Genomic DNA, 27,766 nt, shown 5'->3' with positions numbered 1-27,766 from the left:
TGCTATCCCACAGTCACACTCCCTTCCCAGAGACTATTATACCACTGTTACTATAGACACCATCTCTCCCTTCTATACCTGCTATCCCACAGTCACACTCCCTTCCCAGAGACTATTATCCACTGTTACTATAGGCACCATCTCTCCCTACTATACCTGCTATCCCACAGTCACACTCCCTTCCCAGAGACTATTATCCCACTGTTACTATAGACACCATCTCTCCCTACTATACCTGCTATCCCACAGTCACACTCCCTTCCCAGAGACTATTATCCCACTGTTACTATAGGCACCATCTCTCCCTACTATATCTGCTATCCCACAGTCACACTCCCTTCCCAGAGACTATTATCCCACTGTTACTATAGGCACCATCTCTCCCTACTATATCTGCTATCCCACAGTCACACCCCCTTCCCAGAGACTATTATCCCACTGTTACTATAGACTCCATCTCTCTCTACTATACCTGCTATCCCACAGTCACACTCCCTTCCCAGAGACTATTATACCACTGTTACTATAGACACCATCTCTCCCTTCTATACCTGCTATCCCACAGTCACACTCCCTTCCCAGAGACTATTATCCACTGTTACTATAGGCACCATCTCTCCCTACTATACCTGCTATCCCACAGTCACACTCCCTTCCCAGAGACTATTATCCCACTGTTACTATAGACACCATCTCTCCCTACTATACCTGCTATCCCACAGTCACACTCCCTTCCCAGAGACTATTATCCCACTGTTACTATAGACACCATCTCTCCCTACTATACCTGCTATCCCACAGTCACACTTCCTTCCCAGAGACTATTATCCACTGTTACTATAGGCACCATCTCTCCCTACTATACCTGCTATCCCACAGTCACACTCCCTTCCCAGAGACTATTATCCACTGTTACTATAGACACCATCTCTCCCTACTATACCTGCTATCCCACAGTCACACTCCCTTCCCAGAGACTATTATCCACTGTTACTATAGACACCATCTCTCCCTACTATACCTGCTATCCCACAGTCACAGTCCCTTCCCAGAGACTATTATCCACTGTTACTATAGGCACCATCTCTCCCTACTATACCTGCTATCCCACAGTCACACTCCCTTCCCAGAGACTATTATCCACTGTTACTATAGGGGCCATCACATTTTGATTTTCCTTGATAACTGCAGTAATATTTATACTGAGTTTTGTGGGACCGCCGCCGTGCATGTGTTCTGGTCACTACTTCTCATTCAGTTTAACAAACCCATAGGGTGGAATCAGTGCAGAGTAGTAAGTCAGCAGTTTAATGTAACAGGAGAGATCACTGCACTTATTTATTCTCAGTTTGATTAGAGTTGGAGGACGTCCAGCTCTGGAATGTAACGGGTTGTGTTTTTTTTATACAGAGCACCTTATTGTGTGTACTTAGCAATCATAAAAAGTTTGAAACAAACTGCGGCTGCAGATATTTGATATGTGTATGGCTTAATCTCTGTTATAATGGCCTGCAATTCCACGCAGAACTTGATATCGGAATTAAAATACCTGATCAAATTGCACATAGTGAGCCCTACTCACATTTTATGATTGAAAAAAGCAAAGGGAAGCCTAAATTAATAGATATTGAGACTCATTTGCTGAGAAAGGTGTACTTAGTTGTGTAATTTGTACATAGGAACACATTTCTGCTTACTTAAGGTGTCTACACTGTGATGGGGCAGCAGGCACATCTCACAACCTCTTGCAACATGGTTGGGTCTGATTTCAGGCTAAGGCTGATGCCTTGGTCTTTACCGATGCCTTTGAAGTCAAGGTGGAAGATGAGTCAGATAACATACCCCTCCATTTATAACATTAGAGAAACCATGTTTTACTATGAAAAAGTTCATCTTGGCAGTTTACTATAGGTTCTAGTTTCCAAAATGTATTTCTTTTATAATACAGGTATGGGACCTGTTATCCAGAATGCTCAGGCCGTGGGGTTTTCCCATTAATGGATCGTTCTATCATTTGGATCTTCATACTTTGTCTACTAGAAAATCATGTTTAAATAAACCCAATAGTCTTGTTTGCCTCCAATAAGGATTAATAATATCTTAGTTGAGATCAAGTACAAGCTACTGTTTTATTATCACAGAGAAAAAGGAAATCGTTTTTAAAGATTTGGATTATTTAGATAAAATATATGAGTGACAGCCTTTTCGTAATTCAGAGCTTTCTGGATATTGGGTTTGCAAATAACAGATCCCACACTGGTATATCCACCAAAGCGAAACCATTATTTAATAGAATCACTATCACAGCTAGGATTTGTAGACCTGATATTAGTCATAGGCAGCGACTTGCTAGACTTGGAAACCTGGGGGATGTTTCCTAAATCTTATACAGGTATGGGATCCGGAAACCCATTATCCAGAAAGCTCTGAATTACGGATAGGCCATCTCCCATCTCCCACTTAATCCAAATTCAATTAATTTTAAAAATGATTTCCTTTTTCTCTGTAATAATATAACAGTACCATATAATTAATCCTTAAAGGAGGCAAAACCAGCCTATTGGGTTTATTTAAAGTTTACATGATTTTCTAGTAGACTTAAAGGACCAGTAATGTCAATTTTTTTTTTTAAAAAAAAAAAAGGTGTTTGTATAGAACGAAAAAAAACCACCAAGACATTTGTAACTATAAAATCGCAAAGTCTTTATTAAAAAATAACTTACTGACTCTCCGCTTGTGCTCCTCTTCAGAAAAGGCGACAGGGCGACAATCCATCTTGCGACGCTCGATTTCTCCTCCCTGCCTTCTTTAGGAGAAATCGAGTGCCGCACGATGGATCGTCATTCAGTCGGCTTTTCTGAAGAGGAGCGCAAGCGGAGTGTCGGTAAGTTATTTATATAATATTATAATTTTTTTTCATTGATGTCACTGGTCCTTTAAGGTAAGAAGATCCAAATTATGAAAAGATCCGTTATATGGAAACCCCAGATCTCGAGCATTCTGGATAATAGGATCCATACCTGTATTTAGAACCCAGGTCTCGCTAAAGAGTCAAAATTGACTAAAAGACATATCAAGGTTCACTATTTTAAAACAACTAGAAATCCTGCCTCTCTACATGCAGGAAGTGTGCCAAAGTCAGATATTTCATTAGATTTTGTTTTGAGTGATCTCTAACACATCTGCTAGGAATGAAAGCAGTGTCGGACTGGTATACCAGGGACCCACCCAGAAACCTTAGACCAGGGGCCCACAGTAAAACCTTAGACCAGGGGCCCATTCTCAGTACTAATATTCTTCATCTCCTCAATTAACCTCTATCCTTCTAGTTTATTTTCTTAAAATACTATAATCTATTATTACATCTATTTAGCCTCTTTGTTCTCAAGAATAGGGAATGGCCATGAAATAGGCCAAAAGTTTAGCAGCATGAGGGCCCTGGGCCTGGTTTTCCTGGTATCCCGGTGGGCCAGTCCGACACTGAATGAAAGCCCCCCCTCTTCTTAAAAGACCTACCTGTCAATCAAAAACTGACACCGACTCCTGCATGGAAAGAGAATAAAGAGAAGCCGATGCTAAGAAAGGGATAGGGAAGATAAACTTGATTATTTCAGAAACGGAACAACTGAATTTTTAATTGATTATATTTAGAAAATGTCACTATGACGAAGCTTATATCAAATATTCATTTTTGTGATCACTCTACTTTAACTAATTGAAATTTGCCCCGGGTGGACTGTTTATCAGTGTTGCCCAGGTAAACCAATATGTAACCTTTTTCCAATATTTGTTTCATGCTGACCAGCTGTGGACAGTGTGCCTTCTTCAATGTGAGACTGTTTAGCTTGAGGTACAAGTGTGGGATCCGTTATCCGGAAACCCGTTATCCAGAAAGCTCCAAATTACAGAAATGTCGTCTCCCATAGACTCTATTTTATCCAGATAATCCAAATATTTCCAAAGGATTTACTTTTCCTTTGTAATTATAAAATAGAACCTTGTACTTAATACCAACTAAGATATAATTAATCCTTATTGGAAGCAAAAGCATCCTATTTGGGTTTATTTAATGTTTACATGATTTTCTAGTAGACTTAAGGTATGAAGGTCCAAATTATGGAACAATCCATTAATGGGAAAACCCCAGGGCCTGAGCATTCTGGATAACAGGTCCCATACCTGTACAGAGTTTATATTTTGCATGTGAGCAGGTAGAGTAAAGCAATGCCCCTGAATTAGGCACCTTTATATTTATATGTGCTGACTGTGTTCCGTCTTCTGTGCCAGTTCTTCCCGCAAAGTATCTGCTAATCCTTTATTTACGTGGCTTTTCTTCTGTTCTAAAATTGTATTATTTGTTGACATTTTCCCTATTTTGTGTGTTCCGTTCTTAACCCAGCAGCCATGTTGTTGTTTATTACTCTCAGACTGACCTAGTTAATACATAACAGTTGGCAAAATCAATTTCCATGTGGATTAACAGAATTTGGATAAAGCAGTTACCCTGCCATGCATATTAGGGGGTTTTACAGCGCTAATGTTACGTACATGCAGACATCTGGATATGGCGAGGGGAGATTAACCAAGCTGCACTCTGCGACCGTACTCTCCATCTTGATAAAATGTGTATTAATGTTTAACTGCCCGTTGCCTGTGGCTGGTGGCTTAGATATATTTAGGTTGCAAACGATGGCGCCCACAGTGTGGTTAACTTGTTTGGTGCCAGACTGTGTTTGGCAAATTTGATTTTAATGTTATTGTTTAAATTAAGATCAGATTGCATGGCGGCCAATGTCCTCTGCCCTTCTGATTTTCTTCCTAGCTGGATTTATCTCTGAATGAGCCAAGAGCAGATACCAGCTAAGAAAAGCAATGACTTTAGTTCCATAGGCGAGCCAATGAGTTGCTAGTTTGTCTGAAGCTTGGCAAAGTTGCAGATCTTTACTCAGTTTGGCAAACACAAATTGTGCTAATTTAGTCATTTGGACTCTGAATCATACTGGGGATCTGTGGACACCAATTCAACACAGCAATGTAGTCTTCGTGCTACTAGATTTTCTAATATTGGTTGGGCAGGGGTAGAATATAAAAGCTTTATGCAATGAACTCAATATTCAGTTTGTGAATAAAAAAATCTTTTTTGTTCCATATTTTTTATGGTGTAGATTCAGCCACATTTCCATTAGCCTTCCCAACCAATATCGACCAGGTTGCTCTACTGCATAGTATAGTCAGGCCAGGATTTGTGGAAAGGCCACCTAGGCCCGGGCCTAGGGTGGCAGGACTTTAGGGGGGCAGCATGCTGCCCAACCACACCCACATTGGTCCAGATGATGAAAATTTGCACAAAAAAAGGGGAGGGGACAGGGGCGACAAACGGCAGTGGGCCTAGGGGCGCCCGCTATGTAAATCCGGCCCTGAGTATAGTCTGGGATGTCACACTCTCAGCTCTGAAGCTTGGCCAAATCCTTAGCCTATAAGTGAATATGAATCTGGATTAAAATACTAAAATGAGGAACTAAATACAGTATTTGGGGTAACAAATTGGCTCATCCATAACCCGCACTGCTCTACTGCACGGTATAATATCAATAGAATTATTTGCCCCTACAGCTCTGCATCCTCTCATGGTTAAAGAATTTGAATAGACTATTTGGCCTTTGACAGAATCCAGTCTATGAAAAATAACATTTCTATGATTAACTGGAATTCTAATCTTGTATGTTATGGAAAGTATCTTGGAAAATTGTGCCGCATTTTCCAGTGATAATCTCCAGACTCGCTACTGTGCTGGCAGGATCAGCCAATGTCAGACTTGACCATCAAAGACCCATGAGAGAACCTTTTCTCTTGGTTTTCAATGGTATAACCCTTGAGTGTATAAATAGTGAAGAGCCGAAAGCCTAGACCAGGAAATTGGCTCACGTTGGAATTAGAGTTGCCACCTGGCAATGATGGTTGATCCCAATGTTATTAATAGGGAAAAAGATAAATATATAGGAAGGCCGGTATTTTTTTCCAGAAAACATGGCAACCCTAGTTGGAATTCTGGTGTCACCTTTGTGGTAGAATATTACTGGCCTGGAGCTGGAATGACTTCACGGATCAGCCAGGGTCGGAGAAAGTATGTAATGAGAGCTTTAAAGACTGGCTTGGGCAATGCAACAATTCGGAAAGGGGAGGAAAGAATAAGTAATTCCAAATTTACTGGCAAGTACATTATTTGGTTAATTTGGAATGTGCATTAATCAATCTCTCTTCTTTTTCTCTATGTCTGTAGTTAATATTTTTATTTAGCCATGGAGTGCTCCCGCAACCTTTCCTTTTTGCAACTTGTAATATTGGACTAGCTGGTGGCTACCCTTTACTCTGGCAGTTTAGTCTAACCGTGGTCTGTACAACCATGAAAGTCTACACGGGGGTAGTTGCTAGAATATTGCTGCCTACATGATTTCTAGCTTTGTGGGTCGCATTTACCATATAGGCGCCCGAGGGCCCATGTCTAGGACAGCAGCTTTAGAGGAATGGCCGTTGGGTGCCAATAAGGTAAATAAAAAAGTTAAAGGGTGGTTTACCTTTAAACTTACTTTTAGTATGTAATAGAATGGCTTATTCTAAGTAACTTTCAGTAAAGATACACTGGCACACAAGGCAATTGCAGTGCAGGGTGACCCCTTGCTGTTTATTTGTGCGGACGTGCGACGTTTCGGGGCGAACCCCTTTCTCAAGCAACTTCTCAATAGGCCTTCATTTTTTCTTTTTTATATTTTCTGAATTATTTGCCTTCTTCTGACTCATTCTAGCTTTTACATGGTGATCACTGACCCCATCTAAAAAACAAATGCTCTGTAAGGCTACACATTTATTGTTATTGCTACTTTTTATTACTCATCTTTCTCTTCAGGCCTCTCCTATTCATATTCCAGTCTCTTATTCAAGTCAGTGTGTGGTTGCTAGGGTAATTTGGACCCTAGCAACCAGATGGCCGAAATGGCAAACTGGAGAGCTGCTGAATAAAAAGCTGAACAACTCAAAAAAACTCACAAATAAAAAATTAAAACCAATTGCAAATTGTCTCAGAATATCACACTCTACATCTTACTAAAAGTTAACACAAAGCATAACATACAGATAGCACACCAAATAAGGTCTTTGGTTGGACTAGAATTGTCTAAATTAAAGGGGAACTATTGCGAAAATGAAAATTTAATAGAAGCTTCAGCATGCTGAAATGTGAAACTTTGTAAATACAATCAATTAATTGTTCTGCATCATTTCTGAAATAATCAAGTTTATGTTAACTGTCTCTCTCAGCATCTGTTTCTCTTCATTCTCTCTTCATGCAGCAGTTGGGTGTCAGATATTCATTGACAGTTAGATCCAAAATATCTTATAGGGGGGCTTCCTTTCCTAGCAGATGTATTAGATGTATTGCATGAAGACAGAATGAAGAGAAACAGATGCTGAGAGAGGGATAGTGAATATAAACGTGATTATTTCCAGAACACATATTTAATTGATTGTAACAATGTTTCTTATTTCAACATGCTTATATTAAATTTTCATTTTCACGATAGTTCCCCTTTAATATTAAATCATTCCTGGAGCCCCTCTCGCCAGTCAGCATGCCACATCTCAGTATATAATTGTACCATGTCACATTCTCCTTCGACTGGGGATTTATTCACTTATGCAATGCTAATTAATACCTATGCAAAAAAATTCTCATTTTCGCCTGCTGCTCCCTGCTCATTTCAAAGATCATTCTTCAGCGTTTTCCTACTTTTATTATTTTTTATTAAATATTTTATTTGATGGTATTATAGTGTGTATATATATATATATATATATATATATATATGTTGTATTACTATTTGGTCCCCTGCATTTTATAGCACAGAGAATTATGGTGTCATTATTTGGCAAAAAGACATATAGATTTATATTTTATTGACATGCTTCACCCTGGTACACTGTTTACTCCCCTTCGTACCGGCCACGCGTGTCAGAAGCAGAAAACAACATGTAAACATCTATTTTGTACAGGTTTGGTGTTAATTATTAATATCGCCCTTCTGAGCTGTGATTGGCTGCTTCTGTGTACATTCCATTAATAGATTCTCCTTCAGGGCCCCTTTCTACTGCTGCTATTTCGGATGGCATGATGAATATTCAAAAGCTGCAGATGCCGAGGACTCAGGTGGCTTAAAAGATATTGAGGTGATTGAGAGGAGGACTCAATAGGAAGCACTCGTCTATAATCTATTGTTGATGGGTCTGAGGGACATTTGGGAAAAAAAAATTGGCTTGGCCCCGGTGCATCGTATCAGAGACCCTTATGTGAATTGCCTGCCTCTTCTTCACACCAGTACCATCCCATCTTTTCCTTCCTGCGGTGGTGAGTTGTAACGAGTATGTTCTCCTCCTTATAAGACAAGGGAGCTCTATATAACCTCCTCCCCTCCATGTGTTGTCATACAGAAGATAAAAAAAAAAGCTCTGCACAAAAGGAACAGTGTTGAGAGATATGGCAGCACTTGTATTGTGTTGTGCCTAATGCAGCTGGGGATCTTTATGGCAAGATAATTTTTTTTTCTTAGGGGGGGCAATTTTATTGTTTATTTAAATTTTTTTTTTTTTGCTGTCGTCAGCAGTTATCCCACCGTGGGGAAGAATTCTGCTCCAATTCTAATTATGCGTCTTACCATGTGCTCTTTTGGTTGAGCCCTTTTTTTTTTTTGCTTCTCTCTCTTCCACTGCATCGTTGAGAGCATTCTCCCCTTTAACTGGGATCACATAGGCACATCCAGCTGGTGGCTTGGGATACAGGCTGCTCTGCTTCAGCTGCCTCTTTCTCTCTCACTCATGCATGACAATGCCTGTTAAAGGTGCTGGAAGGTAAAGTCATGACAATTCTGAATCTCTGTTCCTTCTCCTGCTCCTCCGTCCTGCTCTTGGCAGCTTGGCTTGTCGTCCTCCATCCCTTAGAACGCTGACAGGGAGTCGGAACCGAAGGCACGTTAAGGATATAATCTATTTCGAGGGAACCTTTATGGGATATTTAGCCTCATCATGGCTCACGCTGCGTCCCAGCTAAAAAAGAATCGGGATCTGGACATTAATGCAGAAGAAGAGGCCAAAGAAAAAAGAAAGCACCGAAAACGATCAAAAGATAGAAAGAAGAAGGTATATTCTTGTATATATATATATATATATATATATATCAGGCACCTTCCTGCCTATTGATTTGGAACCCAAAACCCTGTTCCAATTTGTCTATCCAGAGACCCACATTTTATTCTGTTGTGCATGCAGGTGTGTGTCCCTTATATAACATACAGCTTTTCTTAGAAAGCAGCTGGTTTCCTGATTTTAAGGCTGAGATTTAGGGATATAAATTTACAGGCAATATATATTGTGCTTATTAGGGCTTGAATTACAGAACATGGGTGGGGGTGTCCGACTCCCGGGAAAGGGAAAATGCCTGGGATCCCCCATATTTAAGAATGGCATGAGTCAGGCATGTTAAACCTGCGATCCTCTGGCTGCGGTTAAAACTGCAACTTTCAGCTGTCATTGTCAGTAGAATGGTGGGAGTTGTTGTTCTGCCACAGTCGGAGGCATACAAGTTATCGCTTGCCTGAATACTAAGAAAATGATTACAAAATATGTCAATGGCAGTTTAGGGACACTGTTGTCACTGAGGTGCAGGGGACCCCATGGAATGCCCTCTATGTTATTTTTATTTTTATTTGTAGAGTCTATAGATTAGAGATACCCTAACAATGAGGCTGGCCCCTTGGGGAACCAAAGCAGACCATGGGTGCTCATGCTTATTGCTGGTAGAGATAGTATAGCTATAGCAAGGTGAATGTTGCAATCATATTGGCATATATCTTTTATTGTGTTTTTAATAAAGGGGGCAAGGGGGGGTTGAAATCGGGAGGTATTGAACCGTCTGCTACCCAGCAATGAGACTGAGGCTGCGTCTCGATTTAGAATAACGCAGGACTTCCGTAAATTGGCATAAATGGGAATAGACTGCACCAGGATAAATAATTCTGACTTTCTCAGGATAACGATGCTTAAAACTTAGAAACCACCTTCATGTAACAGACAAAGGGGCATTAAACAATATATGTCATTATGGGCATGTATCTCCCTTGTACCCTCTGCTCACTGTGGATCAGACCCTGCATTGCTTTCACTCTCATCGGATGCAGTTAATATGTATTAACCCAAAACAAGAAAATGGGTCTATGGACTAAGGACAATGGTCGCCTGCTGCTGCTGGTTTTTATGATCCTTTGTGAGACCCCCTCCACCTCCCTTCCATGTAAAGGATAGATAATCCTAATTTACTCAGAGCATTGATGCATGAGTTCCTTCAATGACATGCAGATTTCCCAATCCCATTTGCTGGTGTGCCATCAAACCCCCATACTGCTTTGTCCCCTTTTATTGCCATTGTTACCCCGAGCACTCCGCAAGTGAATGTCAGGGCAGCAAATGTCAGCAGATCCCTGACATAAATGTATTTATTGCACAGCCTGGGTTCATATTCTTATATAACTGGTGTAGAAATGGGTTTGGCGTAAATGCAGGTATGAGGTGGGTGAGCACAGAGTGGATGCCCATTTGGGGAATAGCACAGGCCTAATAAAAGAGTATAAAGGCAGTCATTTGGGTACCTGCTATCTTTAGATTATTGGGCATGTACTGTATGTAGAATTAGGAATGTATTTGTAATAGGGCAACCAGAATAAATGGGTTAACAGTTCTGATCCATCAAACCATATTTAACCTAATTCAGACAAATTTGGAATATGGTTGATGTGAACTACAATATTCATAGTCCCATACTGGCTGGTTTTATGTCCTTGACTGTTAAGTGATGTCAACAAAACAGCAGACCTCTGTTTGTTGCTGTACTACAACTCCCACCATCCCCTAATAGCCCATGGGACTATAGGAGCTTTTTTCCAGGGATAGGTCCTCCAGAGATTGTACTACAATATCCATCTCAGAAGTTCAATAGCTGAAGGTTAGCCATCCCTAGTCTAGTGTATGTATATATATATATATATATATATATATATATATATATATATATACATACTAGTATATTGCTGTGTTGCACCATTGTGTGTCCAGAAGATGTGCAGATTTAAATTACTGTTATTGTGCCATGTACCAAATATTTAGCACATGGCCCAATATCAGTATCTGTATAAGTTAGCCTTATGTTAATTAGATAGAAAAGGGGGATACGTAGATGACTGATTGAGAGCCAGCCAGAGACTGATATATATCTACATATTCAAGAGACTGAGCTGACTTTTATTTATCTATTTATATTTTCTACTGCCATTGGAGTTGCTTATTAGAGACAGCACCTTTGGACATTGAGATGGTTAAACTCCCAAGAGCTGTGGACAGCATTTCTACCTTGGTCAAATGTGTGCAATGTATTGAATGTATTTTTTATCGTTTTGCCTTGGAACTGACCGATGCTAAGCTCTCTCTGGGATGGATGTATAGATGAGAAGGCTTGAGAGTGCTTTGTATTCCTTTTGTACTTAGGGAGATGCCTACAGAAGGTTCCTTGGCACTGAAGGATAGGGCCGACCTACAAGGGGAACAATGCACAATAGGCATGTCTTCATTACGGGCATACAGACCTACACAAGGGCTGTCACTACTTTAGTCCGGCTCTGCTGCCTTTGTTTCGTCAGCAAGGGTTCAAGATAATGATAGAGCTCTTTCAATACTAAAAAATATTAGAATAGAGTCCCCTAATAGATGGAATAGTGTGTTTTACTCGTGCCATTGAAGGTGAAAGACAGAGCAGTGTTTACTGAACACATATGTACCAGGTGCATGAGTCCATTCTGCTGCCATGCATGAGCAAGCAATGCATTGGGGGAGGCTTGCTCTGATGTGCAGTATGAAAATATCCTCTCTGCTGTAAATCCATCAGCCTGGCTGCAGAAGGAAACGTATCTGACTTCAGGCATAATATTATAGGAACTCAGTTTTATACCATGGAAGACAAATGTTCTCCTATGGATGCCATCAAACCGTGCCAACCTTCAACTGTAGTGAGTCAAAGATACCAAGCTAGGACAATCCTGCTGTATTAATGCAACTTCTATTATATCCTAGGGCCTTAAATGTCTTAAAAAATGTGGTTTATAGTACAGGTATGGGATCCATTATCCGGAAACCCGTTATCCAGAAAGATCCGAACTACGGAAAGGTCATCTCCCCTAGACTCCATTATAATCAAATAATCCAACTTTTTAAAAATGATTTCGATTTTCTCTGTAATAATAAAACATTACCTTGTACTTGATACAAACTATGATAAAACGAATCCTTATTGGAAGAAACCCCAGCCTATTGGGTTTTTTTAATTTTTACAGGATTTTCTACTAGACTGAAGGTATGGAGATCCAAATTATGGAAGCATCCATTATCCTTAAAACCCCAGGCCCCGAGCATTCTGGATAACAGGTCCCAAACCTGTATAGGAAAGGAAAGGTGTTCAACCTCCTATGATCTATTTTTTCTATCAAAAACTTTCTCACACTATGGTCATTTTCATCACTATTTTTTTTTTAGGAATGTATGATATCCAGTAGGAATGCCCCAAGTCTAGGATCCAGTACTTTTTCAAGGATTCAAATTCGGGTTGGATTTGGGTCGGCAAAGCATGTGACTTTAAAGCTCGGGACAACTGAATGTGATGAGTTTTTGTTCATAGACGAAGACCTATTTTTTAATGTATCTTTAATGTGAATATGTAAACGAGGGTTCGGACGGGTTCATTAGGGGACGATTCTGTATTTGACTCCAAAAATATGTTTGGTGCATCCCTACCATTGACTAGACCACCCTGAGATTTACATGAATGCTGAACCGATAAACCCTCCCCAGAGGATTGAGGTTAGAGACTCATGTTTTATTTGGTCCCCAGTGTAACTAGAATGTCTGTTCTAGGATCTCATCCATTAATAAGTAAAAAAAACATTCTGTTTTCCCAAACATCTTTGCATTTCATTTTCTAAAACTCATTTATACCCCATAATCATTTTTGTGCTGTGACTTCTGCATTGTATAGAAGAACTGAGAAATAAATTGCCTCGCTCCACGTGTGTGTCGATTGCCCGCTGCTCCCAGAGAATGTGCGGCTACACACGTGTATTGGAAAAAAGCCAGTTTGCCTCCATGAGGCTTATGGCAAGTTGCCCGGAATACTGAAGGTATATATATAGGGGTACGGCCATGGGGATAAATTAACACAGCAGTTCGGTACATTGCTCAGTGCTTTTTTATGTAATGTTTTGTTACTAACTAAGCAGTGTGTTACCCACCATACAAAGAGAACTTACCGGTTGAGAAGTGATTGACATGGTGCATTGCAGGTGGCTGGGGGAATTCCTGACATACAGTACAGTTTGGCATAGGCTAAAAAAAAGAGCAAACACATAAGAAAAGTGGGAAATACTAAAGAGAATTACCAGGCTATTGTGTGGACATAAGGGCTTCTATTAAAATGCGGATTTTGCTATGTAAGAATGTAGAATATTTAGGATATTTGTGAAAATTACCTTTAGAATTTGATATATTTCCAGGTATTCTATTATAGCTGTGGGCAGGGCCACCAAATGAGCAGATCTATGAGCAGTTTTGCCACCCACCTAATAGAGGCTTATTTAAACCTGGCAGGGCAAGGACTAGTGGGTAGGGTTGCCCCCTGATTTGTGGACTGACATGACAGTTGGCAAAACTGGTGGCATCAGGGGGAAATTATGATGTTCAGATGTGGGATGGTAATGCCAGTGGCAGAGTTGTGATGGCCAGCAATTGGCATTAATCATAGCAGCACACCTGTGTTAAACTGGACTGTCCGGTTCAAAAGTGATTTTCATCTTATTTTTTGACCTGCCAGATTGATTTCTGTCCAGTTATAAGCCAGATATTGGTAGGACAAGCTACTGTGAAGGTCCAATATATGGGCCAATAAGTTGGCGACTCAGGCTGGAGGGTTTAAGTTGATATTTAGAGTGTGGAGTAGCACAGGTATGGGAACCGTTACCCGGAAACCGCTTATCCGGAAATCTCCGAATTACGGAAAGGCCGTCTCCCATAGACTCCATTTTATCCAAAGAATTCAACGATTTCAATATGATTTCCCTTTTCTTCGTAATAATAAAACGGTACCTTGTACTTGATCCCAACTAAGATATAAATAATCCTTATTGCAAGCAAAACCAGCCTATTGGGTTTATTTAATGGTTACATGATTTTCTAGTCAATTTAAGGTATGAAGATCAGAATTACGGAAAGATCCGTTATCCGGAAAACCCCAGGTCCCAAGGATTCTGAATAACATGTCTCAGACATGTATTAAATTTGAGGATGTGCTTTGTGAATCCCAGAAAAGTGCTTCCTTGGATCTCCATACCTTAAATCTGCTAAAAGATTATTTAAACATTAAATAAACCCAATAGAATTGGTTTGCTTCCAATTAGGATTAATTATATCTTACTTGGGATAAAGTACAAGGTACTGTTTTATTATTAAAGAGAAAAATTAAATAATTTTAAAAAATTTTAATTATTTGAATAAAATGGAGTCAATGGCAGATGGTCTTCCAGTAATTCTGAGCTTTCTGAATATTGGGTTTCCGGATAACAGAATATACTTATTTACCAATTAGCTCTCATATACATATTTATATATAATATTTATATATATATATATTAAGCCAAATATTTACAGGGGGACATAAAATCCTGAACAAAAAAATTAAGAATACATTTTCCCTACATTGAAATAATTTACTTTAAACTTATAATTAGAATTCTTTTTCTTCTGTAAATTTGAAACATTCATTTTCCCTGTTATGATTCTCCCTTAACTTCCCCTTTGTTGTTGTTCCCTTATGAATTAAGAGTGATGGCAACCATGAACTTCGCTGTCAGTCGGCAAAACAGCCAATAAGAAGCTGTATATTTATATTATACACTGCTATGTGACACACTCTACTATTCGGGAATGTACAATCCAAAAAAAAACGCCCACTCAAGCACCTGAAACACGACAAAAGGTGATGAATTAATTAATCGGTTTATATTGCACAGTAAATTACTGTGAAATGAAAGAGGCTCATTTGGTGCATATTTTTTTTTGTAGAAAGTCAGCTTCTGATTGGTTGAGACTTTAATTTAAACAGCACTAACATAAGGACAAAGACCCTTCATATAAGGGATGGTGCTTTTATTCCCTAGCACTCTAATAGGTCTCTTCTTATCATACTTCTGTCACTATTCCATAGGGACAATGGAGTTGCCCTGTTGAATTGATCCCTCTTCAGCACATCCAATTAAAGGGTGTTGAGGATTACCATATGCCCAGCTGTCCCTGCTTTCACCAGTTAGTTTGAGGTATGGGAGATTAATCTGCTGCAAGGCAAGCACAATGTAAATATTTCAGTAAATCACCATAAGTAATAAAATAAAATAAAATGACCCAACTAATAAGCACTGCCGTCATCATAAGGTTCTCAGATCATTTGAAAAATCAAGGACAATTCTAATTAATGCAGGTTGCAGGACTGCACTTTAAAATTGCTGTTGTTTTTTTAATAGAATCTAATTATGCTGAGTGCTTTGGGGAGGGAGTGCTCGACCCCTGAAATGAGCATTATTATGTCTGCAGAAAAAAGGATTCACTTGAAACACTATTGCAAAACCAATGTAGAGATGCCAACTCGGATCTGAAATGACCCAGGTAGATCTTGGCTTTGCCTGTCCAGCCCCCCATCACTTCCCTCTCCCCTACTTTACTCTGTAATGTAAAAATTCCTTCTCTGCTTATATGTTCTTTTATTGGTGTGCAGGCCAGCCCAAAACCTGTAGATCGGGGGCTCTAGCAAATTAGCCCTCTAGCAGGTGGTGTCCTAATCATTTCCCATTGGAGCTGTTGCCATTCTAGGTAGACCCATCCACAATGACCCATCCATTGCTGATGTCGCTGGAAGGGGCAAATCAGGTTTGGGTTTAAAAACTTTTACTGGTTAGAGTCATGTTGGCTCTGGGTAGGTTTGGGTTGGGGCTTGACCTGCCACCTTTGCTTCTTTTGAGGTTTAGGGACTGGCAGTGACAATAGGGGACAGGGCTTTGCCGTGGAAGCCAGTGATTGGCTGGATTCTGGATCAATCAAGGCAGTCTTGACCAGATTTCAGACATTTGAAATCTGGGTAGGCAATTTTGAGCCAAACCACCTGTGGGGCAGGTCAAGAATTATCTGACCACACATAAGCTGAAGATGATATACAGTTCCCCTAGGGATCTGGACCAATTTATCAATGGTTTAAGGGGAGATACTGTAGAAATGATTTAATACAAATGAAAATAATGACTTTTCTAAATATAATTAATTAAAAAAATCTCTATGCTGCTTTTAATAATTACTCTCTCTTTATGCAGCTCTGTGTCAGTCAGCTATTCTGAAAGACAGTGGGGGGTCATTTATCAACAATGGGTATATTTGCAACTGGCCAGCAACCCATAGCAACCAATCAGCAATTGGCATTTTTCAGCCAGCTGCAGGTAGAGCAGTGAAAGCAAACATTTGGGACACCAGGGGTCGGACTGGGACACCAGGGGCCCACCCAAAAACCTTTGACCAGGGGCCCCACCAAAGGGGCCCACTTTAAGTACTATTATTGTTCCTCTCCTCACTCAACCTCTATTCTCCTAGTCTCTTCTGTGGTCCAACTTATATATTATGCATAATACATTTTACATATTTTCCTGGATTTTACACCATTTTTTTCTGGTCCCCTGAAAAATGTAAAATCAGGTTTCTGCTGTATTTATTTAGAATGGACCTTATTTTCGTAGGATGAAGAATCTATTACATTTTATTTCTCGCAAAAGTTCCCCTTTCAAATAGCTTTCATTTTTTACTCTTTTAATTAAAAATATTGAGCATTTCAGATTTAACATTTTAAATAATTAGTTCCAGCATGAATATTTAATTACCCCGATTTGCGATAAGCATTGTGGGATTCATAATTCAAAAGGGGCGTTAGAGCCCCATTTTGCTGCTGAGCTCTAACAAGTCTCCTCTCGATGGTTAGCATCTCTGTCCCTTTGTCAGAACACTGTGTTTTCCATGAGAACTCTTTTTTCAAGGGGTATGGTACTTCCGTTTGCACTAGCACATGTGGGCCAGTGACGCAGTGGGTATGTGGAGGGCTGTTGGGAAACACTGGTGATGGCAGTAGCCCTTTAAAAAAATATAGGTACCGGCACTCAGGGCAATTTCAAGCAGGGGACAAGCCCCTTACATCTTTATTTGTCGTCATGTTTTGGGGGCATTCCCTTGAAACTGCCCAGAGTGCCGGTACCTGTCTTTTTGTTCCAGTACATATTGGGGAAGTGCCGACTTCCTATGGTCCGTGCACCAGGTGGAAATCTTAGAGAAGGGCCTGGGTGTGCACGTGTCTCTTTGTGTACAGTAGCCCTTTAAATACATTGTATATTATCATTACCTTTTCAGGCAAAACAGCACATTAGGGTTTATGAGGATGCGCTGGAACGAAAAACACCACGGGCCAAACTTGATACGGAAAAACGCCTTTGATGTTGACTTCAAAGCAGACATTTGGAGACGTAATGGTAGATTTCAGCAAGAGAACGCGTCTTGCATTTGAAATGATCTGCACACTTATAAAGCATATTGAGTGAAAAAAAAATATTTATGAATTCAAAAGAAAAATGTCAACTTAACGTTATTGTCATGATGCAGGTATCCTTTATATGCACACGACCAGGGCCTCATTAACTAAAGAGCAGGCATAGTGAAAAATCAGTTCACTTTGTCGTGCCTTTTTACACACAATGCAACATTTACCCACATTTGTTTCATTCTGCAACTGCAAAATTTAGCACCTTCCTCTAGGCAAAAACCAGGAAGTACAACTCCCAGCGCCCACAAGCAGCTGAGATTGGCCCTGAGGAGAGAATTTAGCATATATTTGGAAGTGTAAGGGACTGGTAAATAAGTATCCCAGTATTACTTAGCAGGCAGTCCCCTAGCGTTATAGATGCCTAACTGGGTCCTAAAATACAGTTAGGAGGGGGACCTGTTTCCTTATCCCTCTTAAAGGAGAAGGAAAGTCGTCTTGCACTTGGGGGTTCCAAATTCTAGGCACCCCAAGTGATTGTATTTACTTACCTGAAACCCCGGGCCGGTGCTCCTATCAGCAGAAAACTGCACTGGTCCGGGGTTAAACCAGCGAGCACCATGGAGCGATCTTCCATCTTCTGCATGCTCTGTAGAGCGAAAAGCCGAAATTTAACTAAATAGTCGCGCGCATAAAATTGATGCACATCAAAATTATTCAACGCACATTGACTTTTAATGCCCATGCATACAAATTGTCGCTCCTCAAAATAATTTTGATGCCCATTGGCTTCAATGCATTTCGCAAATTTTTCCACACTTTTGGAATTTCGCAAAAATTTCGGAAAAATGGGACAAATTCGCCCATCACTAATTTCCAGTTCATGGGAGTTTGTGAAAACTCCCATAAACTCACATGAACTTGAAATTTTTTTTAAAAAAAAAAAGAAAAATTTTTTTCAGAACATTTGCATTTTTCAAATTCGGGTGAATGGGATCGACCCGTAAACTCGAATCGCATTTGAATCAAGTTTTTTCTCCAAAAAAAACCCCTCGATTTTCAAGAAGGCTGCAAACAACTCCAAACATCCAAGACGTGCCCCATTAGCTAAAACAGCAATTCGGCAGGTTTAAGGTGGCAAATAGTCAAATTTGAATTCTTAAAGGGCCAATACATGATAAATTTAGAGAATCGAATTTTAACTGTTCCCAAGTTGAATTCCACTAAAAAAACCTTGAAAATTCACTTTGCCCCTTGAAAAATCTGCCCCTTAAAGTTTCAAGGTAATATGATGCCTGAAGCAAGGTTCTCACTTTGCCTCATGACTGAAACGGCACTGGTTACTGGTAATGTTTGGGCTCTGTCCTCTGTATGGAGAACTGGGAATGCTCATTTCAGGAAGCATTACTGTAGGGGAGGTAAATAGATAAACACAAGTTCATGAAACACAAACTAGAACTTCCTGCTTCTTTCTTCCTGTTTTAACAGGAAGTATGTCAGGAGGGAACAGCCTTCAATCTGGTAAAACGGATGGATACAATTCCAGACAAGAAGCAGCCAAACTATTTTCATTTCATAAGACTGTGCAGTTCTCATTTCCTAACATAGATAATTCCACATATAATGCTATAATGGGGAATCTATTTCTATTCTCTAAACACAGCAGCAATGGCCGCCATTGTGAGGTGAGTGTGGCTACAACAAGCCCCAAGTGATGCCTGGTTGTCGGCAGCTGCAGAGATCATGGAGTTTGGATCAACAAATCAGTTTTATCCGCTTCTTCAGAAAAATGAGCGACGCCATAAATGTCAGAATTTCAATTTCCAAGCCTTATACTGTAAAGGAGAAATAAGGACGCAGCTAGGCCCAGATTTTCTACTTGAGACTGAAAGAAAAGAGCCTTCAAGGAGAATTCATGAATACATTATACTAATAGCCAGAGTGGCAGTTTTGCTCATCAGTTGATTGCATTGAAAGTCTTTTGGTAATACGGCTGAATTCTGCTCAGAACAGAGGGAAAAAAAAAACACATTAAGGATTTGGCTGGCGATGGGAATTCTGTGGGTGGCGTAAGTGGGAAGACTGAAAGTGCTGCTTACTATTCATACAATGAGATATATGTTAAAAATTGCTCTGAGGATGGGGAGTAGGATTTCTATTCAATATTTGCTATATTATGTGCTGCATAGCCCCTTTTCAGGTATTTTTGAACACTTACGTGTGAAAAGTAAACTTTCTTGTAAGTGAGATGGTAGGAAAAATCATAGTTTGGTTTCACATTATTTACTGGGGATATATGGATGGATGGATGGATATATATATATATATATATATATATATATATATATAGTGAATAAAGTACCCCCTCTTGTAAAATATAAGGATATTATAAGTTACCGAGGAGTTTCATGACCATATAAAAACACGAGGCCGAAGGCCGAGTGTTTTTATACAGGTCATGGAACTCCAAGGTAACTTATAATATCCTCATATTTTACAACTGGGGGTACTTTATTTATTATAATACACAAATTTTAGTGAGTCATGTGACAGAAATTACATCACTACTCACCGTTTATAACTGATGACATCACTACTCACCGTTTATAAGGATATAATTTACAAGATATTCATGGCTTTTGTGTATTATATATATATATATATATATATATATATATATATACTGTATATATATATCTCCATGAAATATCAAAAAACCAGCACACCCATGTAAAAATCTTCACCTCTTTATTTGCATCAAATCAGAGTCCAACATTTTGGTCCTCATCCCTACTATACCTGCTACCCACAGCTGCAGTCCTTTCTCAGAGACTGTTATCCCACTGTTACTATAGGCACCATCTCTCCCTACTATACCTGCTATCCCACAGTCACACTCCCTTCCCAGAGACTATTATCCACTGTTACTATAGGCACCATCTCTCCCTACTATACCTGCTAGCCCACAGTCACACTCCCTTCTCAGAGACTATTATCCCACTGTTACTATAGGCACCATCTCTCCCTACTATACCTGCTATCCCACAGTCACACTCCCTTCCCAGAGACTATTATCCACTGTTACTATAGGCACCATCTCTTGCTACTATACCTGCTATCCCACAGTCACACTCCCTTCCCAGAGACTATTATCCACTGTTACTATAGGCACCATCTCCCCCTATTATACCTGTTATCCCAGTTCTTAAATGTAATGGCACAGAGTGACAGGACTGTACTACTGCGAGCAATCATCCTTTGTGCCACTGCCCTAAGTGTACTTAAGACTAGTAACCTATACAAACTAGCCATATTTTATTTTTCAAACATTAGCCTAGTATATTCTATCCTGTTTTTTTGCTTGCTATAAGTTACTAGACGTGTTGTCCAGTGTTATTGCTCTACCCCTTTAAGTAAATTTGCAGTCGCAGGTACAAGTGGAAGCTGTCATGTCATCATTAGATGATTGATATCACTCCCTGTAAGATACAAGGCAAACAAACAAACTGGGTGTGTATTTACCCACATGCAGCAGCACTTGCTGGTTCTGTAACAAGGAACAAATCAATGCACAGTTATAAGCTAATGTTACCAGACCTGAGCATGTGCACGGTTGGTGCATATATCCTACATATGGATATACATACTTATAGTTGATTTAAAGGTGTACTACCCCTATAAACAGATCTATCTGCACATCTGCAGAATGAAATACTGAATCATGTTTTACATGGGCAAGTCTCCCAACGTAGCTTGTTCCTGTAACCCACCTGTTACAAGAGTTGCATTAGAGCTGTATGAGTAGGATGGTATATATGTTAAGAGTATCACTGGGATGGGTCTGTCATGCTGAGACAGTCTGCGGGTGTTGCTGCAGTTGCAATACTAATTTCTACCTCTGCAGTGTAAGTGAGCGTTAGTTCTGCATTACATAAACAGAGCTGGTGCCGGCTGCATCCGCAGTGCTTATTCCTGGCAATGGGCTGTACTGAGTATATATAGAGACGGGCTCCATTTCTCCAGTGACCAGTACCTGTTAGAGGGGCATTGAATGAATTGTGCCGGAGAGCTGAATGATTGTTTTGTATTCGTTCTCTCAGCTAATTTGCTGTATACTGTAGGGTAGAGGTACCAAGCATAGAGCTTTCTCTTTAATGTGGACTGTAACTCCCAGCATCCTTAGTAAGCAGTTGCTTCAAACAGATGTAATGCATTGAGTGGATTTACCGTATATTTAATTTAAGGAAATTAGGATCCTTAACCTACCTAAGTAATAAAGTCAGAGCCCAGCACTTGCCATGGGTCCCCCACCTGTCAGGGGCCCCTTGGAAATAAGAGATGACTGAACAAAATGCAAAGGGTATGTTATTATTTGTTGGTATGCTTCAGGAATTACATTAGGAAGGTCCTCCAGCTGTTTATGAACACCGAGTCCTAGTATCACACCCAAAGTCTAATGTTAAAGGGTAGAAGGGGATACCTTTAAACAAACTGATTACCACCATCAGACAGTGGGGCTTTTTTAACAATAGTAGAACAGGAAACCCTATAGTTAGCTGTATAGATAGTAAAAGACCCTTATCGTTTTAAACCCAACAAAGAGTACCGTGGCACTTATTACAACCATATATATTGATACTGCAACAGTGTCAGGCTGAAACCCTCCCACCTTTAAAGGAGAAGAAAAGGCTAAAACTAAGTAAGCTTTATCAGACAGCAGACAGGTCTATATAAAGAAACCAGTAAACACTCAAAGTAATGCTGCTCTCAGTCCTCAAAAGAAACACAGCATTTCTTTCTGTTGTGTACACATGGGCTTCTGTATCAGACTTCCTGCCTTCAGCTTAAACCTCCTGAGCTAGGGCTTGAGCATGCTCAGTTTGCTCCTCTTCCCCTCCCTTTCCCCCCCTCCCTGCTGTAATCTGAGCCCAGAGCTATGAGTGAGCAGGGGGGCTCAGGCAGGAAGTGATGTCACACCAAGCTAATATGACAGCTGCTATCCTTAACAAACAGAGAGTTTCTAGAGCTTTTTGCTCAGGTAGGGTAAAGCATTTTACAGAATAAATATAGTCGTATAGTGTGCACTATTGTGACTAATCTATTGGCAAAAAACTGCCTCAGTAGCTTTCCTTGTCCTTTAAGTAAGTAAGCTCCAACCCTCTTGGGGCCCATATTTTGGAACTGGCTTTGCATTAGAGCTGCAACCAGGGGCATAACTACAGAGAAAAGCAGACCCTGTAGCTGCTGGGGACCCCAGGAGGTATAAGGGGCCCGTGAGGCCCAAATTAATGCACAATTTCAACATATATATATTGCTAAAATATATAAGCTCTGGATATGTTGTGCACCCTAAAATTGAATACCTAGTTATGGCACTGACTTTGCACCCTCAGACAAACAACAAAATGTAAAACATCCTTGATTTGATTGATAGCGCTCCCAACAAAACTCTCTCCCCCAACCCTTATTCGCCAGGGTCCCGTATATATACTGTATATATATATATGTATATATATATATATATATATATATATATATATATATATATATATATATATATATATATATATATATATATATATATAATATATAAAATCACTGCTTCCCTACAATAAATCTGGCTTGAAAGACTGTGTGCACAATGTGCCTTGGGTCACAAAGCAGAGCCTGGCAGAATGTAACCAGCCGCGCATGGGAGTTATTCAGACGATGCTGTCAGCTAGAAAGTCACTCGTCTGCACGATATACACACAAAACACAAAATAACGGTGCCCCAATTCTACAGGGTGAAAGTGCAAATTCACCACAAATGCCGAAATAAGAGTTTTATGAAATTAAAGGGTAAGTGTTACCTTGTTACCAGGTGTGTACAGAATGGGAGATGCAATTGGCGCAAAACACAGTAAAGCATGAAGGGTCACTGAGTCTATAGAGCCTTGGGGAGATCTGTTCCAAAGCAAAGTTTTTATTATAAATGTCGAAGGCTGTTTATTTTCCCTGAGGTTTGGGGGCAGTTTTGATGTGGGGCCACTTGGACTGTCATGTTTGATTGGTCTGGTTGCCGTCTATTTTATAGCGGTAACAACAGAGGTGTGTAATGCTCACTTAAAGGGATGGTTCACTTTTAAGTTAACTTTTAGTATGTTCCAGAATGGCCAATTCTAAGCAATTTATTAATTGGTTGTCATTATTTATTTTTTATTGTTTTTACATTATTTGTCTTCTTCCGACTCTTTCCAGCTTAGAAACGGGGGTTACTGACCCCAACTAAAAACAAATGCTCTGTAAGGCTACACATTTATTGTTATTGTTACTTTTTATTACTCATCTTTCTATTCAGGCCTCTCTTATTCATATTCCTGTCGCACAGTTGCTAGGGTAATTTGGACCCTAGCAACCAGATGGCTGAAACTGCAAGCTGGAGAGCTGCTGAATAAAAAGCTAAATAACTCAAAAAAAAACCACAGATAATAAAAAATGAAAACCAAATGCAAATTGTCTCAGAATATCACTCTCTGCATCATACTAAAAGTTAACTTAAAGGTGAACAACCACTTTAAAGTATGACTAGGGTGGCCAACTGGATGGTCTTTAATAGGGATGCACCGAAACTACTATTTTGGATTCAGACAAACCAAACCCTAATTTGCATATGCAAATCAGAAAAAGAGAAATGTCACATGATTTCAAGGATTCAGTTACAGTTCAGCCAAGCACAAGGATTTGGCTGAATCTGAATCCTGCTGAAAAGGGCCGAATCCTGGCTGAATACCGAACCAAATTCTTGATTTGGTGCATCCCTAGTATTTAAATCTGACTGCTACCTACTGATCACATACCTCCAAACTGTCCCGTTTTTCTCGGGACAGTCCGGATTTTGACAGCTCAACCTGCAGTCCCAGGTTTGTTACTTAAATGTCCCGACTATCTCTTTGATCTCCTGCAGTGAACAGCAAGAAAAAGATACAAAGTTTCTAACTTAATTGGCTTTTGGCAGAGAGCCCAGAATAGATACTTAGATACTTTTGTAACAGTTTAAGACAGGCAGGTCTCTTTGGGAAACTGTGACTTGCAACTTAAAGGGCAACTCACCTTCATAAGCAAAACTGTAATATAAAAACACAAAAATGTGTTCAAACTTTCATAACCTGCCAAATTTTGTAAATGGACATGGTAATTGGGGGGCGTGGCCGAAATATTTTTGTCATTTTTATTTCCAAAATGTTGGGAGATATGTGATCGTGCGACTGAAAGGTTGGAATTGATGAACTTGTGTCAGTTCAACGTCAGTTATTCTGTTTTTACTGTATTATTGATGTTTGCTCTGTGACCCAGTTGAGGTTCAAACACCTCTGGGAATTGCCGAAAAAGATGGACGCAGTGGCAGAGTATCAGCCAGAGGTTGCCCAGTTCTGCTGAGTCACACATACAGGAGGCAGTGAAGGGAATGGATGGGAAGAGAATTCCTTGCTACTTTGCAAACAATCTATATAGGTGATTAAAAAGGCCCATTAACAACCACTTGCATTAGTGCCCGGCTTAAATCCCTACAAAGCTATTTTCTGAATCACAGATAGATCAGATGTTGCATCGTATAGCATTACAACAACTAAAATGCTGCAATTTTAAAGCAGAATCAACCATTGTCTCTCTAGGTGGTGTTAAACTGCGTCACTCAGTATTCCCTTCTGCTGTCAAGGGATGCTGGGCGTTGTACATCATAAGAAGCTGTGATTATTGACTTTTTTTGTATATGATGGGATGGGCGAATTTGACCATTTTTTTTGTCTATGGCCGTCCAAAAATTTTGTCGCGCGACAAATTCTTTTTGACACGCGTCTTTTTATTTTGATGCATGACACCATACAACTTTTTGGGCGAAACAAGGCGAAAAACGTGCCCATCCCTATATATGAATTGTATATGTTCTAACATCACACACAGGTATGGGATCCGTTATCCGGAAACCTGTTATGCAGAAAGATCCAAATTACGGAAAGCCTGTCTCCCATAGACCCAATTTTATCCAAATAGTCCAAATTTTAAAAAATTATTTCCGTTTTCTCTGTAATAATAAAACAGTAGCTTGTACTTGATCCCTAAGATATAATTAATCCTTGTTGGAGGATTTACTTTATGTTTACATGATTTTCTATTAGATTTAAAGTATGAAAAAGATCCATTATCCAGAAAACCCCAGGTCCTGAGCATTCTAGATACTATATATATTCCAGGAGAGAGTGATGGTGAGATATGCTCATACAAACCTGTCAGCCCTCCTTGATTTTATGAATGTTACCCATTGTTGTATCCAGAGCAAGGCGTGGAGGGCGTGGCTGCGGCATATGTGGGTGTGGCTAAGTGTGCATGGGTCAAAGCAGGTTTCTCATTTGCAGGCTCATTTGTCATGTAATTCCATGCATATGCATTAGTAATGGTCTCATTACATCCCATTACGGATACCGACATCCCATCATTTTCCTTTATACAATACTTAATTATCTGGTGGCATTTAAACCATTCACCACTGTTCCTCTCCTATCAGAATTTAAGGGATGGTTCACCTTAAAGTTAACTTTTTGTTAGTTGTAGAATGTCCTATTTCTAGCAACTTTGCAATTGGTTTTCGTTTATGTTTATCGTTTTTTTAATAATTTGCCTTCTGACTCTTTCCAGCTTTCAAATGGGGGTCACCGACCCTGGTAATCAAAAACTATTGCCAAATTGGGATTTGGTGGTTGTTTTGGATTTTAAACTAAATTCAATGGAGTAACACTGGTGCGGCTTCCCCCATTTAAACCGAAAAGTAGCAAGAAAAATCATAATAAATTCCACTTTTATCTGTACTTTTCTGTATTTTAAAAAATGTGGATGAATAAATCATAACCTGGATATTTCTGATTTAAATATTTTATTGAATTAGAAATGGAAATGTATTACTAATGCTCACAGCTTACAACACTTCTAGGATGTATTCTAACCCAGTAGAAGATATTATAAGGGGAAATATTATATATATATATATATATATATATATATATATATATATATATATATATACGTAAATGTGACCGGCTGCAATAAATAATTCGTTTTAATCAGCCCAAGCCGATAGTGAAAGCAACTATCATATTGGTTCATATGGGTTACAGCATTCCGACTCCAGGAAGTTTCTAGTTACTTAGTGTATGAGCTTAAGTCTAAAACTAAATACTAAATGTACAAGCTTTGGCTTAGTTATAACATGTTAAAAAGGACCCAATGATGCTTAAAAAGAATAATGTGTATATGAATATTATATGTCATATGTTGAATATTATATATATACATGAGTGATACTCAGAGTTCCCTATATAACTCAGCCTGCAGCCTTGTGCCTTTATATGGTCACAGAACCCCTCAGTGACTTCTAATATCCTTATCATTTACAGTAGGGGGTACATTATCCCTTATAATACATGAGTGATACTCAGAGTTCCCTGTACAACTCAGCCTGCAGCCTTGTGCCTTTATATGGTCACAGAACCCCTCAGTGACTTCTAATATCCTTATCATTTACAGTAGGGGGTACATTATCCCTTATAATACATGAGTGATACTCAGAGTTCCCTGTATAACTCAGCCTGTAGCCTTGTGCCTTTATATGGTCACAGAACCCCTCAGTGACTTCTAATATCCTTATCATTTACAGTAGGGGGTACATTATCCCTTATAATACATGAGTGATACTCAGAGTTCCCTGTATAACTCAGCCTGCAGCCTTGTGCCTTTATATGGTCACAGAACCCCTCAGTGACTTCTAATATCCTTATCATTTACAGTAGAGGGTACATTATCCCTTATAATACATGAGTGATACTCAGAGTTCCCTGTATAACTTAGCCTGTAGCCTTGTGCCTTTATATGGTCACAGAACCCCTCAGTGACTTCTAATATCCTTATCATTTACAGTAGGGGGTACATTATCCTTTATAATACATGAGTGATACTATATATATATATATATATATATATATATATATATATATATATATATATATAACAAGGGAAAGTTGTGCTCACCAC

General features: G+C 39.5%; 1 protein-coding gene across 39 annotated transcripts in view; it reads left to right on the top strand.

Annotated features, from left to right (window-relative positions):
* The window catches only part of LOC108696078 (ankyrin-3), a 360,221-nt gene that overhangs the window by 137,913 nt on the left and 194,542 nt on the right, over window positions 1-27,766 (top strand). Inside the window, exon 1 of one of the 39 annotated variants that reach the window (XM_041570204.1) lies at window positions 8,193-9,186. The exons of 35 other annotated variants lie outside the window; for them this stretch is intronic. In XM_041570204.1, the coding sequence (XP_041426138.1) occupies window positions 9,073-9,186 (114 nt within the window). In that variant the 5' untranslated portion in view covers window positions 8,193-9,072. Of the gene's footprint in view, window positions 1-8,192; window positions 9,187-27,766 lie in introns of those variants that run through there. 3 more of the 39 variants (XM_041570205.1, XM_041570231.1, XM_041570242.1) reach the window with 3 other exon arrangements.

This window comes from Xenopus laevis, chromosome 7L, assembly GCF_017654675.1.
Source record: "Xenopus laevis strain J_2021 chromosome 7L, Xenopus_laevis_v10.1, whole genome shotgun sequence".
Classification (NCBI taxonomy): Eukaryota; Metazoa; Chordata; class Amphibia; order Anura; family Pipidae; genus Xenopus; species Xenopus laevis.
This window is presented reverse-complemented; position numbering and strand designations above follow the sequence as displayed.